The sequence below is a fragment of the Mustela lutreola genome, chromosome 15 (assembly GCF_030435805.1).
Source record: "Mustela lutreola isolate mMusLut2 chromosome 15, mMusLut2.pri, whole genome shotgun sequence".
Lineage (NCBI taxonomy): Eukaryota > Metazoa > Chordata > Mammalia > Carnivora > Mustelidae > Mustela > Mustela lutreola.
This window is the reverse complement of record NC_081304.1, coordinates 41014431-41031965: the sequence shown is the minus strand read 5'-3', so window position 1 is coordinate 41031965 and position 17535 is coordinate 41014431. Positions and strand designations below refer to the sequence as shown.

At 36.1% G+C, this 17535-nt stretch overlaps 1 protein-coding gene and 1 long non-coding RNA gene across 8 annotated transcripts in view; one reads left to right on the top strand and one right to left on the bottom strand.

The window, feature by feature from the left end:
- Positions 1 to 17535, top strand: part of NF1 (neurofibromin 1) — a 252514-nt gene that overhangs the window by 143551 nt on the left and 91428 nt on the right. For all 7 annotated transcript variants that reach the window (XM_059149027.1, XM_059149025.1, XM_059149024.1 and 4 more), the window contains 4 exons: positions 106 to 203; positions 1288 to 1434; positions 3517 to 3663; positions 7059 to 7169. In XM_059149027.1, the coding sequence (XP_059005010.1) occupies positions 106 to 203; positions 1288 to 1434; positions 3517 to 3663; positions 7059 to 7169 (503 nt within the window). The remainder of the gene's footprint in view (positions 1 to 105; positions 204 to 1287; positions 1435 to 3516; positions 3664 to 7058; positions 7170 to 17535) is intronic.
- On the bottom strand, positions 12582 to 14465 carry LOC131816353 (uncharacterized). The gene is made up of 2 exons (XR_009348016.1): positions 14340 to 14465; positions 12582 to 13394 (listed from the first exon to the last, which is right to left on the bottom strand). It is a non-coding gene; the product is annotated as an uncharacterized LOC131816353 (long non-coding RNA).

Here is a 17535-nt window from a genome sequence, read left to right as displayed (position 1 = left end):
ATTTAATCACCACTAGAAATTGTATCAATTAGTACTTTTTAAAGAATATATGAATGTGTACACTTCATACAATGATCTGATTTATAACCCTGTTCCATTGTTTAGATACTTCAGAGTATTGCCAATCATGTTCTATTCACAAAAGAAGAACATATGCGGCCTTTTAATGATTTTGTGAAAAGCAACTTTGATGCAGCACGGAGGTAGGATTGCTCTATTTGACTCCAGTACTGTCAGTTTCATTTAAGTCTGTTGCCCACCCTGTACCAGGTCTACATGAAGCTTTTGTGTAGGTTTTTGCCTCTTTCCTCTCTAGGTCAAGAGCAGAGTTAATCTTTTGTTATATAAGAGACAGTGGCTAAATAAATCCATATTCTTTATAATTTAATAGTGATTTCCATATTTGAAAACCAGCAGGGAGTTTTGACACATCTGTTAAAGGATTTGAGGTTGCTACAATATGGAGGAGAGGAAGAAGAAAAAGATTCCTTCTAGTACAAACTAAAACCAAAATGGTATACATAATGCATAATAGCATATAATGACAGTTTTTTTTTTTTTTTTTTTTTTATGTTGAGTTTGAGTTGTGTTTATCTGTAAATAGGGATAATACTTTTTGCTTACCTGAGTGTGGACTTTAAAGTATCAAGTGAGATAGCATATGAGAAAGTACTTTGTAAATATAAGTTAAGGTCCAGAATTCTTTTTCTATTATGTGAAACTAATTGATCTCATAGTCTGAGCTAGACGTGTGCAACTCTGTCTTCCAGTTTTTCATTATGGTTCATATCAATTTCTTTGTAGCTGGAGTTCAAAAGACATATTGTTGGACTGCAAGCGATATTGGAGAGAAAAGCAAATGTCAGCATAGGATTCATATTCTAGCAGATTGACCACCCATAGAAAGTGAAGAGAACAAAAGTTATACTCCTGGCTCTGACCTGATAGGCTGTATGACTTGGGGAGGTCTTTCTTTTGTCTTGTCTTGGTCTCTGTTTCCTTATCTATAAAGTACTGGCTTCAATCCAAAGTCTCATCCATCTAAATTTTGTTGTGGTTTGACTTTAAAACCTACTCTGAAGCCAAAGCCAGGTATTAGAAATGGAAAGCCAACTTTCTCCTTTTCTCCTCTTGTTTTGTTTTATGACAGTCATGTGTGAATAATGTCTTAATCCTCCATACTTCTAATCTCAGTTATTTTACAAAATTACTTCATATGAATTTAATTCAAACATGGATATGGGTGTATCTGGTTTTAAAAATTCTAATGATTTTATACTTTTTAAGGTTTTTCCTTGATATAGCATCTGATTGTCCTACAAGTGATGCGGTAAATCATAGTCTTTCCTTCATCAGTGATGGCAATGTGCTTGCTTTACATCGTCTGCTCTGGAACAATCAAGAGAAAATTGGCCAGTATCTTTCTAGCAACAGGTAGGGTTTCAGAGTCATGAGATTTGAAAACTTTTAGCTTTAATTTATAAAAACAATTTGGTCCTGAATAATGCTTTTTATTTTGTATCTGCTCAGAATAAGAACTGGTTTGAAAAGAGAAATGTAGAACTCTAGACTCTCTTCAAAAATAAATAGGCAAAGGGTTCATTCAATATTAAATGATCTATAAGCCTGCCTCGGTGATACATACTTTTTTTTTTTTTTTTTTAAGTTTAAGCCGAGAAATCACAAATTAGCCCTTTGGGTTTTTTTCTGGTTTGCGAAACATCAGACGTGCACACAACGTGGAGAAGTTTAAATTTACTAGAAGCTCAAATGAGTATTGGCATCTGAATTAGAAGAGTAGCTCATTCTTGGGAATATAATAATTAAAACATTGCCCGTGTTCTATTTGTGATAACTCTCAAGTATATGCAAATAAGGCTTTATGCAGAAAACCCTCAGTAACTAAAAAGGGTCAACTTCGGTATTGTTTTATTAGCTATTCCTAGTTAAAGTCTTTGTGGCCTGAATCACTTGCTATCCTTTCTAGTTGTGTATGTTTATAAAGGATCCATGTTCCTATGTGTGAGGAGTTCTCTTACTCAATGTAAAATGAGTCCAGAAAATCTTAAATGCTAATAAAAATGGTTTATTCATTAATGGGAGCGTTAGAAAACCATGAAGCTAAAGTTAACTAATTAGGAGATGGTGGTTTAAAAAAGAGAACATTTTAATCCTTCATGAATTGTTAATGGATTAAAGTGATACGGGCATGACTGATATGTGCCCTAATAGAGGAAGACTGAACATGCTTTATCTGTGTCACCCTAAAATAAACTGTGCAGCCTTTAAATGCAAACATTCATTTCTCTTTACATAATTCACATACATAATTGTGTAGTTTGATGCTACAGTTTTTTTTTTTTTAATTCAGTTGTCTTAAAAAAATACACATTCTAAACATACAGAAGAGTATAGGCTATAATATAATAGAGACCCATGTCTACTGTCTAACTTTGACATTAGTTTGCTGTTTTACTTTAAATTTTTATAACATTTTATTTCTTGGGGGAAAAGATACAACTTCCCTCTAGGTAACTGACAAAGTAAGGAAATTATACGTATGTATAACATAGTTTTGTGTGTTTGAAAATTTTGCAGAAATTATATGCTAAATATAGTCTCTTCACACAATATTCTGAGATTATTTAACTTAGGTTAGTGTTTTACTGGATCACTGTATGAGAACTTATTTTCACATTCCTTAGTTGATACTTAGGTTTGTTTTTTGCTTTTCTCTCTTTTAAATAGTAGTGTAATAAAATTCTTCATATTTATCTCCTTGTGTATTACCTGAATGTGTAATTGCTGGGTTCTGGGCTGCACACAGCCCCAACTTTACTATATAACTGCCACATTACTTTTCATGGTATTCATGCTGATTTACATTTTAATTAGTTCTGTGTGAGAGTACCTCTGTGTACACATCCTCACCAAAGTTAGCATTAGTAAACCCAATTTTTACCAGTTTGATTTTTTGTGTGTTATGTTAGTCACCATAAGTTACATTAGTTTTTGATGCAGTGTTCCAAGATTCATTGTTTATGGAGTTTGATGCTTTTTGTGAAACAGTATTTTGTTGTTCTTGTATAGTTTTAAATGCTGAATTGTTATTGAAAATCCATATTTACCCTGATTAAGCAGAGATCTGATATGAGGGACAAATACATATCCCAATTAGTAAAGCCTAGTTTCTCAAGAAGGATTCTTTTCGTCTTGTGAAAAGTGGATGACAACATTATTTTAACTACTGATTGTCTGTTTAGTGGTAGTGGATTAATTAATTAATTCTTTTCTAGAAAAGAAAAGAATTTTTTTATGTAAGTTTTATAGTTTGGGGAGTGGTCATATTTCTACGATGTCTCCATCTTACAAGACCTTGTGAGGTCTTTTTGGTGCTATTTACAAGTCAGCAAGAACCACCAGCTGACAGAAAGAAGAAAAGCAATGATAATCTAAAGCAATGTATACTGCTGAATGTGAACTGCTCCTGTTTTCTAAGTAGTTTGCTCTATCTAGGGATCACAAAGCTGTTGGAAGACGACCTTTCGATAAGATGGCAACACTTCTTGCATACCTGGGTCCTCCAGAGCACAAACCTGTGGCAGATACACACTGGTCCAGCCTTAACCTTACCAGTTCCAAGTTTGAGGAATTTATGACTAGGTAAGGTACCACGTTGAAATAATGATTGCTCACTTTTAGTTGAGGTGCAACGCTGACCACCAGGCTGCTTGTTAGATATACTTGTATTTCTGATAGAGGATTATCAGGAAAGAGGTGCCTAATGACCACATGAGTGTATTTTGGGACCCCACTTTTTTCTTATTTATTGTTGACATTTGCTTTGTTTTATATTTGATTTTCTTATAAAAGCAATGTACTTTGTCATTTTGCTTTGAGGTGTTTTGCATTTAATACTTAGAAGGGAGGGTAGATAATCATATTATGGTTAAGAGCAGTCCTGTAGCTCAAAGTGAGTGATTTGCCCAAGATTCGGCACGTAATTCAGAGATCTGTGATTTTAAGTTCTGAACTCTTTCTACCACACTGTAGTATTTTTCAGAACCCTTCCAAAAGTTAATGCTATTTAACTTCATTCAGATTGAGACTCAGAAAATTCAGTATTTTTCAGTATGGCTATAAAATTCCTGTGGACATTTGTTTTGAATCTCATTTATTAGGATTTTGTTTGTGAGGTGAAACATCCTCATTGTTAGATATTCACTTTTTTGATGTTACAGCAATTGCAGCATGCTGAATCCTTTAGTCTTTAAAGGACCTTTCATAGTATTTCACACTTAGTCACTTAGTAAGTACTTCATTAGTGACTGTGGGTGAAGTGTTTTATTTGTTATATGTGCCAGAGACAAGTAAAAAAGCAGAATGTGACATTCAGAAATTAATTTTTATCCCAGATTTCCATATAATAAGCCTAACATTGTAAGTGCCTGTCACTGATCATATTACATATAGGCCATAGTTGTGTGCACATGCCTCCAATTCTTTGATACCGTTAAAAGAATGTGTGAATACATGGGACACCTGGGTAGCTCAGTTGGTTAAGTGTCTGACTCTTAGTTTCAACTCAGTTTATAATCTCAGGGTCCTGGGCTCCACTCAACACAGAGTCTGCTTAGGATTCTCTCTCTTTCTACCACTCATGCTCTCACGTGCTCGCTCTCGCTCGCTCTCTCTCTCTCTCAAAAAAAAAAAAAAGTTAATATGTAACAGTATCCTTTGCAGCTTAATTTTTATCTTTAGCTCTGTTATATTCATTTTAGCTTAACATGTTTATTCCTGATGATTGAAGAAATATTTTCACACAAAATTTTCATATTACTTCATTGAGCATTGCATAATACAAGAATATAAAACTATTTTTTATTCAGCATTACTGAGGACATCCTAGCCATTTTTCCACTTTTCTAAGAACACCTATTTATTGATCCTTACCTAAGATCCTAACTTCCCTTATAAAACAACCTTCTATGCTTTTGAAGACTAGATGACCTAATATATGTGAGACATTTTAGACAGTGTCTGGTATATATAGTGTTTATATATAGTGTTTAATAAATGTTAAGTGTTATTTTTGTTCTCAGCTCCCACTGATGCTCTTTGAGACCCATTTTTCTTTTATGGAAATGAAGGTAGCTTTATAATTTTCTCAGCTGTAAAGATAAAAATTGTTGAATTACTCAAAACTTAAAAATCTGAAGAAGAAAGTAAAAAATTCTCAGTCTTCTTAGAGACGTGTACCTCTTAGAAATAATTTAGTTGACATCAGGCAGATGGCCACACAATCATTTATCTATACACATGTGTACCTATTCTCTTATCAAATGATGTGTAAGTTGTTTCCATTAATACTAAACAAACACTGACCTGGTACCAGCAACATGATGGATTAAGATAATACAGCCTCTCTCCCCAACCCTCTTCAAGACGCAAGACACCTAGAAATAGTACATAAAAGGAACTATGTTTTTAAAATATTTTATTTTTAAAATACATAGCTGGAAGATGATTTCTGAACACGTTACCAACATATCTTAGTACAGTGGAAAATAGGAAAGAAGTTAAAAAATGCAGATGACAGAATGAGAAGGTCCAACAAGCATTATAGGTGTTTCAGAAGTGCAGCTTAGAGAGAATGGTGAAGAGGTAATACTTGAAGAGACAATGGATGAAAATGTCCCAGGGTTAGTGAATGACTAGAATCTTCAAATTAATTATACACACACTGTGTATTCAGCAGAATACATAAAAATCAAGTCATACTTTTTCAGAAATATTTTAAAATACACAGGAGAATTTAATATATGATAAAAAGTGGTGTTCAGAATCAGGGAGACCAGAATGGACTTTTTTTTTTTTTTTAAGTTTTGGGATTTACATTTATTTTTTCATTCGTTCACTCATTCCAGTATAAGTAACATATATTGTTACATTTGTTTCAGGTGTACGGTGTAGTAATTTAACAAATCTGTACATTACACAGTGTTTATCCTTTTAATCCTCTTGACCTATTTTCCCCATCCTCCCACCCAACCTCTCCAGCAACCAGATACTTTCTATATCTTTTTTGTTTTTTTTTCTTTGTTCATTTGTTTTGTTTCTTAAATTCCACACATGAATGAAATCATATGGTATTTGTCTTTGTTCAACTGATTTCACTCAGAATTATACTATCTAGTTCTATCCATGTTGTTGCAAATGGCAAGATTTCATTCTTTTTTGTGGCCGAATAATATCCCATTCTATATGTATACACACAAGTTTTTTTTTAATCCATTCATCTATCAGTAGACACTTGGCTCTGTCTTGGCTATTGTAAATAATGCTGCAATAAACATAGGGGTCCATATATCTTTTCAGATGAGTGTTTCAGTTTTCTTTGGGTAAATACCCAGCAGTGGAATTACTGTATCATTTGGTAATTCTATCTTTAATTTTTTGAGAAACATACTCTCTTCCACAGTGGCTGCTCCTGTTTGCATTTCCACCAACAGTGCATCAGGGCTCCTTTTCCTCCACATCCGCGCCAACGCTTGTTTCTTATGTTTCTAAATTTAACTGTTGAATGAACTTTTAATAAATGGTGTTGGTACAATTGAATGACTATCTGGAAAAAGGTGCTCATACCATTCATGAGGATAAACTCTCATGAAGAAGGAAACATGTGCAAAGGAAGGCCTTTTAAATCATTCAGAATCATAAACCAATAAAGAAAATGTTGATAAATTGAACTCTTGAAAAAAACTGAAAACTCCGTTGCTTCTAGAAAAAAAAAATTCCGCGATAAAAAACAATCCTATGGTTAATATTGCTGCCCAGTACTTCTCTTAAGATATTCCTAAGAACTACTCAGTGTGTTTCAAAGAGTAACACCTTAAAATTTTTGGTATTTGTTACAAAATTGCCTTTCAGAAAGTGTTTTGCTTTTTAAATATTTTGCCATTTTACATATTTTATCATTGCTGTAATCATGGGTTTTTAAAAATACTCAATGGACAATATAAAGCCTGAGTTACTCTGTTTTTGTTTTTTTCTTTCAGGCATCAAGTACATGAAAAAGAAGAGTTCAAGGCTTTGAAAACATTAAGTATTTTCTACCAAGCTGGGACTTCCAAAGCTGGGAATCCTATATTTTATTATGTTGCACGGAGGTAAGAACTACGATGTTTTAGTTTCTCTTAACAGAGTTTTAAAAATAATTACAAATGTAGAGAGACAGCAAATTTGGTTTTTCCTATTTGACTTTACTGGAATTGAAGATAAGTTTACCTGTAAGAATATAGCTGGATAAATAGCCATCATCACAAAATTACAGTGGTATATTAGAAATCGCTTTTCAGGAGACCTGTTTCCTCTTGGCTTCTCTTTCTTAAAATCAGTTTTTTTTTTTTTTAAAATACTTCCTACAATGGATTAATTACCAAGAATAAAAAAATTGCAAAGCATCTTTTGTTTTTAAGCTGTATTCTGAGTAAACATATCTACAGCATGATAATCAGAAACACTTCTTTTTAAGCAGAACTAAAACTTTAAGAATCTGTTTCTAAGAACTTTCAATAATATGTTGTGTATGACGAGATTGGGGTTACTTAAATAATTCAGAGAAGCTGTGGGAAATTTCTATAAGGATGGCACAGGTGACCGCCTGGAAAAATGATTGCATTTTTTTCATTATGTCTTCAGTCCAGGCTAGTTCCTTTGAAAGCCTTTCTGGAAATGTGGTGAACTCCTTCTTAACAATAGGCATGAGGCTTGCCGTGCTTTCCCTGCCATGGTCTTTTCTTTCTTGCCTCCATACTTCCTTCCTTTTGGGAACTTATCGGTGATACTAAGTTGGTGGTTTTTACTTCTTTGTGTTGATGATATAAACTCATGGTATTTGAACTTTAGAGACAATGTGGTGTAACAGACCATTGGCTTTGGAATTTTAGGACTATGTATAATCTTAGTTTTGCTATTAAGTAGCAGAAGGAATTAATCTTCCCAAGTTTCTAACAAACTTAACAGTGTGTAGGGGATAAGTGGAGGTTGAGAAATAGTGGGGGAGGATTGAAGAAAGGAATGTGGAAGGTGGGAAATTCGTTTAGTCAAATAATCCAGATAGCTTTAAGACCAAGGAGTCCCAAGCACTGGGTGTTATGGAATTAAGAGTGTAGGAACTTGCATTTACCCTGAGCTCTCCTCTTGAAAAACACTTGAGTAACATCTCTTCATTTCTCTTGAGAGTCTTCTCTCCAACTTTTATACCAATACCCATTTCTAAATTGCCTAAGATAATTTTAATTTTCTTTTGTAACAGAGATGAACCATATTTATATTTCAATCCCAACTTTTAATGCGGTCAGTGTTTTGGCCCTCCCTATTTTGTCAAAGTAATTAAAGTGAAACATTGGTGAGAGAGGCAGATAGATGTGTGTCCTCCTCCCCCTTTAAATTCTTGTTAGTTTGTAAGTAGCAAAGATATCTGGAAAGCCTCAAAACTAGGGTTTCCCTTTAGGATCGGAAAGTGTAAGATTGTATTGCTTCATTGGAGGTTCTAGAAAAGGCCAAGGAAAGCAGATTAGGCCTGATCCAGACACCCTCTGTGGGATTAAAACAGTGAGATTTCCAGGAAACCTATAGAACATGATGACTTCAGAGTGCTAAACAATTCTTAACTCTGTTGTTTTATTAGCTGCGTAATCTTAGATGATTTTTTTTCTGAATCTGTGTCTTCTGTTAAAAAAAAAAAAAAGGTGAGAGGGTAGCACTTATTATCCTGTCTACCTCTCACATGAAGTATTTTGTGACTTCAAAGTTCTGTACAGAGTACATTTGAGGTTTTCTTTTTTTCATTTTTGGTTTTTGTTTTTGGATAGGACTCTTAACAGTTTCAGATTTTCAGTACTTTGAACTTTTCACTTAGACTTCCTGGAGCTCCTCTCAGTCTTTATTTTCACCTGGTTTGAAGTCTTATCTCCAAGATTCTTGAGCACACAGTAACTCAGAGCCGAGAAAGGCCCACTTTCACCATGATACAAGTCCAAAAGAATATAGTGAAGGCTTTATCTCTACATGGCCAACTTTGTCAAAGAACACTTGGGTTTGACTTCTCTTTTGATATTCCTGTGTTTCTGTGGCTTAGACTATTGTGTATTAGTGAATATTTTTTGACCTATAGATTCCATTCTCCTTACAGATAGTCCACAAACATTTTAGACTTGAAATATGCAAAACTTGATTTAGTATGTATTCAAATTTTTACACTGTATTTTCTTTCTCAGTTACATCATTATTCTTTCCCATGCTAGAAACCCTAATCATTTTAAATTCTTACCTTTTTCTTTTATCCTCCTCATTGTCAGTCACCTAGCCTTGGTTTTAGCTGTGGGACCCTGACAAATTACACTGTTTTAGTAGGCCTTTGTTACTGCAAAGAAGACATTCTTATTTTCTCAGAAAGGTAGGCCTCAGAAAAAACACGAGTTACACAGCAGAGACTGCCTAGGTGTAGACAGAAGTAGGTGGCTATCAGTTCTGGAACTAGTTCACAATCTTTGACTCTCTCTTGGCTTCATAGTCAGCTCTACTTCCTGTTTTTTCTCTTTTGGTATCCTTTCAGTTTTAGCCACAACTACTAACTCTTTCATTACCTCAGCACCACATACTTCAGGTTCCAAAAAGAGAATGTGGTTCAGCTAAAATACCACCTCTTTGACAAAACGTTTCATGCTAAGTGCTGGTCAGCCAGTGTCTTTCTGGCCTGCTCCTTAAGTGAAGTATATGCTCCTGACTGGCAGTCATGTGATTCAAAATAACCACCTGGTGCTATTCTTTTTCAGGGGCTATCTTTTGGTATTTGTTGTGATTTTTGTTGCATGTTTTTTTTTTTTTTTAATTGGATCTTAATGGTTTAATATTTCTTTTAGGAACCTTGAAAATGCCTTTTGAAATCATTTTCTGCCACTGCCATTCCTGAGACTCTCTTTACTAGCTCTTACCTATATGAACGCAGCATTATCCTCCCACTTCCTAATCCCCAGATAATTTCTTCCAGGTCATCTTAACATTGCATCTGGAGGCAGACCAGTACAAATCTCAACTGGTCTCTCTCGGTGTGTTAAAAAACACCATAGATTCCTCATTTAAGTCCAGGCTCTGTAGTCAGACATGCAGGGTGCTCCATAATTTTGACATAATTTAGTTTCTAATCTTTCCCTGGTATTCCCTCCCATATATTTATGCTCCTACTTTGTAGTAGTTAAAGTACCATAAATACAAGAACAATTGTTGCAGTCTTGTTTATGGTGGCACAAAAAAACTAAACAAACAAAAAACCCCAAAACAATGTAACTATGTTTCAGAAGGGGAATTGTTGAATATATAAGGATACCTCTATATTATGGAATATCATGCAATGCATTAAGTTTATTTTGCTTGTTACAAGTAACAGAAATGAATTTCAAACTTGTATAAACCAAAAAGGACATCATTTGGTACATATACCTGAAGAGATCAAGATATGGTCTGGCTTCTTACATGACCGTGTGCAGAACTTTGAGCAGTGTCATCTGTAAAACATTGTCTTCTCTGTCTCTTGACTCTACTTACTTTGGGTTGATATTATTCCTAGAAGGCTTTTCCTGTGGCCAGCAGTGTTTTGTGTTCTCAGCTTACCAACTGAGGGAAAATGACCTCTTTCCCAGTAGATGCTGCAGAAGTGCTGGTTTTACTGCCTCATGTGAGTCACATGCCAATTCCTGAGGCAGTCACTGCGGCAGAGGGGTGGAATGTCTTGGTTGTCTAGGCCCGAATCATGCACCCATCCCTGGAGCTTTGTGGTGAAGCCAGCCCGACTTGAACTGCATGGACTGAAAGAGAGGGCACCAGGGGCAGAGTTTCCCAAAGGAAAATTGGATAGCAGATCCAGGATGAGGAAAAATGGATGTTGAGCAGGCGAAAGTAACAGAAGTCCTCCGTTATACTTAAAAAAGACCCAGAAGGAGGACTGACCATTGTCATATAACTATGTGTGCACAGGCATATGTAGATTGAGAAATGTGTGAAAGTAGACACATTAAGCTGTTCACATTGCTTATTGCAGGGGAGGAGTATGATTGGAGAAGGTAGAGGACCGATTATAGTATTTGTTATGTGCCTCTGTATTATATGACTTGTTGCCAGGACACAGGTTATTTCTGAAGAATAATTAAAAATATAAAACCTAAAAGTTCTAACAAAGAGTTTTCCTCTTAGGAATATTGTTGTACCTGGCAATTGCTTTTGGGATAGTAGTTAGTAGTAATAATAATGGTAACAGCTAACATTTCCTGAGTGCTTTCTGTGCGTCAGGCAAATTGTGCATGTGATAGAATTTTTCATCTAACCCTAACAGTAACTTTCTGAGGCCTTGTGTGTGTGGTTTTCTTTTCTTTTCTTTTCTTTTCTTTTTTTTTAAAGATTTTATCTGTCAGAGAGAGCACAAGCAGGGGGAGCAGCAGGCTCCCTGCTGAGCAAGGAGCCCAATAGGAGACTCGATCCCAGAACCCTGGGATCACAACCCAAGTGGAAGGGAGACACTTAACTGACTGAGCCACCTAGGCGTCCCATGAGGTGTTGTTACTAACAATGACTGACATGTATATAAACTGAAACTTAAGAGAAATTGTTGGTCGTTCCCAGACCTAGCTATCAGAATGATCTGGAAAATTAAAACAAGCAAACATATTTCCAGGCCCTACCATGAGCTACCAAATCAAAATCTCTTGTGGAGAGCCTAATTTACGTATTCAGCAGGCATCCAAAGTGATTCACTTGTAGTCAGTTTATTACTGAAGTTAGGAAATTGCACTGGGTTATGTATTTAACTCATGGTGGCAGTTTTTGAGAATCAACTGGGTTTCAAACCTTAACAACTGCACTATTAATGATGTGGTTATTACCAGTGTGAAAGTTAGGTACAAGGTTTTTGGGCTAAATCAACCTTTGTAGACCAGCATGAAACTCTCTAGTATTTATGAGATATGTTTCTATAGGGAAGAGTTTTGAATTTTAGGCATCTAATTTACAAATGACCTTTCAAACACCAGATAAAGGTTTACTCAGAGCAAAATAATCTTGTCATTGGACCAGCTGTATTATGCATTACAATAGTTAGCAGTCTGGCTCAGTTGGAAGAGCATGTGACTCTTGATCTTGGGGTCATGAGTTCAAGTCTCGTGTTGGGTGTAGAGATTACTTAAATAAATAAGAAAAACTTGAAAATTTTTTTCTAACTTCCCCTCCCCCAGAATTGGCACCTTTTTTTACTGTGACAGCATATTACTATTTCATCTTCATGAACTGTGGTGACACAGATAGGTGTATTGTTTTGTGCAGTACTGTAGTATTTCCTTTAAGATGTCCACTTACTGGGATGCCTGGGTGGTGCAGTCAGTTGATTGTCCTACTCTTGGTTTTGGCTCAGATCATGATCTCAGTGTTATGGAGTTAAGCTCATTGCAGAGTCTGATTGAGATTCTCTCTCTCCCTCTGCCCCTCCCACTTGTGTGCTCTCTCTTTCTAAAATAAATAAACACATCTTTAAAAAAAAAAAGATTAGCATTTGCTATTTAATAAAAAATAAAACAGTATAAACATAACACACGCCAGTCTTCATTCCCCATCTCCTATCCCCCTCTCTCCCACACAAGTGTACTTTGGTTAAATATCACCAACATAATTTCTTAAACGTTTAATGTAAAAATCTGAGTTTCTGTTCAATTTTGCAAACATTTAAAGGGCAAATGTGTAGCATTTTGCTTGTTTTGGCATTTATAAGGAAGGAAAGCATTATATTGAGGTAATAATTAAACTTACACAATGAAAATTTACAACTTAATTAAGCTAGAATAATGATAACTTCCTAAGAAATAAACTGAAATAAATTTGATTTTCTTAGCATGCTTGTTGTAATTCAGCAGATAGTAATGAACTGAGCTAGGAGTGCAGATCATTCAAGTCCACTTCAGCCTGAGCACACACAAAACAGCAAGCATAGTATATAGAGAAGAAAGTGAATGTTGACCATTGGATTCAGTGTTGTGCTACCACTTTTCATAGTATTCCCATTTCTGGTCATGACTATCTTTGGGCTCACTGTTGTTAACTGAGTTGTCTTGGCATTTGAGATCGTCTTCATATTTGAGATCATCGGGAGGTTTGAAGTTGTCTTGGATTTTGAGGTTGTATGGAGATTTAAAGTTGTCTTGAAACTTGGGGTTGTCATGGAATTCAGGCTCTTCCTGGGACTTGAGTCTGTCGTAGACCCTGAGGTCATCAGTTCTGTAGTTATCCCCAAAGTGTTAGTGACAAACAGGAGGAACAGGCTGATGAATGATAGCTTGAACATCATTTTCCTGTTTCAGAACAGTTAAAGAAATTTACTGACACTTTGAACACAAATCTAAGAACCAGCTTTTTTTTGAAGGGGGAAAACTGAAGGAAACCTCCTTCCAGTCCTGGGAAAATGCCAGTCTTTGGTTTAACAGTTTCATAGTTTTTGGGGCGCCTGGGTGGCTCAGTCCATTAAGTGTCTTGTCTTCAGCTCAGGTCAATCACAGATTGAGCTCTGTGTTGGGCTCCCTGCTAATGGAGGAACCTGCTTCTCCCTCTCCCTCTGCTGGTACCCCTGCTTGTGCTCTCTCTCAAATAATAAAATCTTTAAAAAAAAAACAAAACAACAATATCATAGTTCTTAAGATAGAGGGAAATTTAGAGGAATCAATATCCGTTCCTTCATTTTACAGATGGGCTCAGACAAAGAGCATAAGTTCTTGTGGATGCATATCTAAAAATGACCAGAACTAGAACTTGAGTCTGACTCTTAGTCCAGAATTTGTTAGTAGATCTGGAATGTGAAAGCATAGAATAGACAAAGACCTAAAGTTCAATAGTAAGCCATTTTTAAAGTAAGGCTAATTTTTATTTTTTTAAGATTTTATTTATTTATTTGACAGACACAGCGAGAGAGGGAACACAAGCAGGGGGAGTGGGAAAGGGAGAAGCAGGCTTCCCACTGAGCAGAGAAGCCCATGTGGGGCTCAGTCCCAGGACCTCAGAATCATGACCAGAGCTGAAGGCAGCCGCTTAACAACTGAGCCACCCAGGCACCCCTAATTTTCTTTTATCTTACATTCAAATCTAATAGGTTGCCACATCTGAGATAATACAGTTTAGCACATGTTGGTCATGGTTAAATATTCTTTTTTTTTTTTTTAACTTAAAGCTCACACTTCAATTTCAGAACTCTAATTTACATTTGGTTCTAATATATAATTCAGAAAATTTCAAATTAATATTACCTTTTGATGTTTTTTCTTTGAGGATTATGAACTCAGGTTTTCTTCAGTGTCTTGTGGGGAATCTTAACTTCTACTGTATGCTCTTTAAATATAATTAGTGAGGAAGTCACGTGTTCTGAACTTGACCTGCCATTTACTCTTTGAAAATCTCCTATTGGGTGTTTTCCAAACAACTGGTGTAAGCAGACAGACCTTGGCAGAGATCAAGGAAGGCAAATAAAGTCTTTCCAAAATCTACATGCTTTTTTTTTTTTTTTTTTTTAAAGATTTCATTTATTTGTTTGTCAGAGAGAGCACACACAGGGCAACTAGCAGGCAGAGGGAGAAGGAGAAGCAGTCCACACTCTGAGCAAGGAGCCTGATGCGGGACTAGATCTCAAGAGCCTCTGTTCATGACCTGAGCTGAGGGCAGATGCTTAACTGAGCCACCCAGGTGTCCCTCTACTTGCTTAAGGAATCCAGTGAATATATCTTTTCTCATTCCTCTTATCTGTGTATTCATTACATAGTTTCTTCACTGCATTGACTAGAGGAATATGTTATTTTGCGTGCTGTGATTATCATGACTTACAATCAAGTAAGTATACTAGAGATAGGTGTCTTTATTTTTCTTGAAGGTCTTGTAAATATGTTTATTGGTAGTTTCTGACCATGGTTATTTTGAAGTATTAAAAAAAATTTGGGAATATAGCATTCCAGGCATTTAACAATATATAATTAAAGACACCTATAGAGAAGAAGCTAAACTTTATTAATATAAAACAAAGAAAAGGATCACATATGAAAGTGATACTGTCATACTGCATTAACAGAATTGTTTTTAAGTAATTTTTTTTTTTTAAGTAGACTCCACACCCAATGTGGGGTTTGAACTCACAACCCTGAGATCAAGAGTCACCTGCCTTGTGACTAGGCCAGCCAGGTGCCCAACAAAGTTTTTTGTTTTTGGTTAAAGATTTGTTTGTCTCATTCTCTCTCTCTCTAAAATAAACAAAGAGGCAAGAGGACTCCCTGCTGATCGCAGAGCCTGATTCAGGGCTCAGTCCCACCACCCTGAGATCATGACCTGAGTTGAAATCAGGAGTTGAAATCAGCCACCTGGGTGGCTCAGTGGGTTAAGAAGCCTCTGCTTCCGGCTCAGGTCATGATCTCAGGTTCCTGGGATTAAGCCCTGCATTGAGCTCTCTGCTTAGCTGGGAGCCTGCTTCCCCCTCTCTATCTGCTTGCCTCTCTGCCTACTTGTGATTTCTGTCAAATAAATAAATAAAATCTTAAAAAAAAAAAAAAAAAAAGAGTTGGTTGCCCAACCAACTGAGCCATGTAGGCACCCCTCGCAACAAAGTTTTATATATAGATTAAACCATCCACATCGAAGCACATTAAGTGTATTCTTTAAAGGAATTTTGTCTTTTGATTACTTCTTTTCCTTGACAACTAGCATACAGGGAAGAGTTTGGTTATATGTGCTCATGTTTTCATCACATTGGCCAGCACTCTTTAAAAATTGCAGGGCTGTGAACGGTGGTGTTGACATACAAGGAAATTGCTCCATAAATGGCAGAAGTACAAGTCGGTACATGTTCCTCACTTGTTTTACTTTGCTGTAAGGATTTATATTTCTCCTGAATGAATAGAACAGTGCTTGCTACATCTTATTTATATGGTACATATAACAGAGAACCTCACTTAATTGGAGATTAGTGTGTTAGACCTAGAAGTCAACATAAAAAAACCTCTTAGCAATGGAGTAGAATTTTATAAACCAGAATACTCAGGGAATGTGCTGGTAACTCCTAGTGATGCTTCAAACACTTCAGTCTCAACTTACTTAAAATTTAAAATTCAGAACTTTTCCCTTTCCCAGTTTCGAGCCCAGATAGTTTCTTCTCAATCTTTCTCAGTTAATTGCATCATCACCTAGCAAAAATGGCTCTCCAACCTTGGACTCCTCGTTACCTTCTTTTTCTTACTAATCTTAAGCTGCCTGGGCCTTGTGATGATAATTAAGTAAAATTTAAAATTCTTAACTCTCCAGCACTCCGATGCTCCTAAACAAAAATCATTTGCCATCCATTATTTAGGCCTTTAAATACCTCCTGCCTCTGTTCATTTGCACAGCCTTCCCTGTCTGCCCAAAGAACTTCTTCCGTGTTCAAAATTTTGTGCTTCTTTCCAGCTCTAACTCTAATGGTGGTGCCTTTTATGGCCTATTTCTACACTTCAGAATCAGTCATTTTAAGACTTCAGGCTTTTAGAGCACTAATCAGAGTCTGCTTTTTACCATAGATGTATCCTAAATCTTTCTTCCACCATATTCTTGTGTTTCATCGTCCGGCATTACCTCTTACTCTTTGTATCCCCTTTACCTGCTAGCACAGTGAGTGGTGGGACAGAACAGGACACAATGAACATTGGACTATATGGCGGTATTTCCTTTGTTTTGTCATGTCCAAGGGCTGATATCATTAATGATGTCAAAAATAATAAGAGGCACATGGTCATTTGCTGTTTTCCCAAGTGTAAGTTTGCCAGTCACAGGTCTCAGTTGAAGTCCCATCTCTATTTTCTAACTGCTATTTGAAAGAGTTTTGTATTTGTATAATGTGGATCATAGTGCACATTCATAATAGCTTTATCTGCAGTTCTGAGATCCCAAATCTTCCAAAAATGTAAAGTTTTGCCCCCCCAAAAAAAAAGTTTGGTAACAAAACTTACTTGATAGAAACTTCTAACCTGCACTGGTGTGAGGCTTTTCATTATTACTAGTACTATCTATATTTGTCCCACTTAGTGTGGATTATGTAATACATAATACGACTAGTACTTATATTTGTGTTTCTTCTGTTCCTTCTGGGTACGTTACCATACCACTCCAAGCATCTTTGTAGTCAGGTGGTACTATGTGACTGTGTCCTGGTCAGCAGAATGTAGATTCCCCTGATGTGTCTCCCTTCCAGGCCTTCTCACCATTCTTCATCTTGTTCTCATGTCAGAACCCACTAGAAACAGAGGGTTCAGCATGGGGGTCTTAGATGTGATTGAACTGCTGGGTGACATGATACAAGTGAGAAATAAACCTCTGTTGTATTTTTTTGAGGGTTATTTTGGCATTGTGACAGAAGTTCGTGCTGATTGATACACCTGTGCGCTGGATAATTTGCCTTTGCCTCTCCAGATCCACTCCCTCTACCTCTCC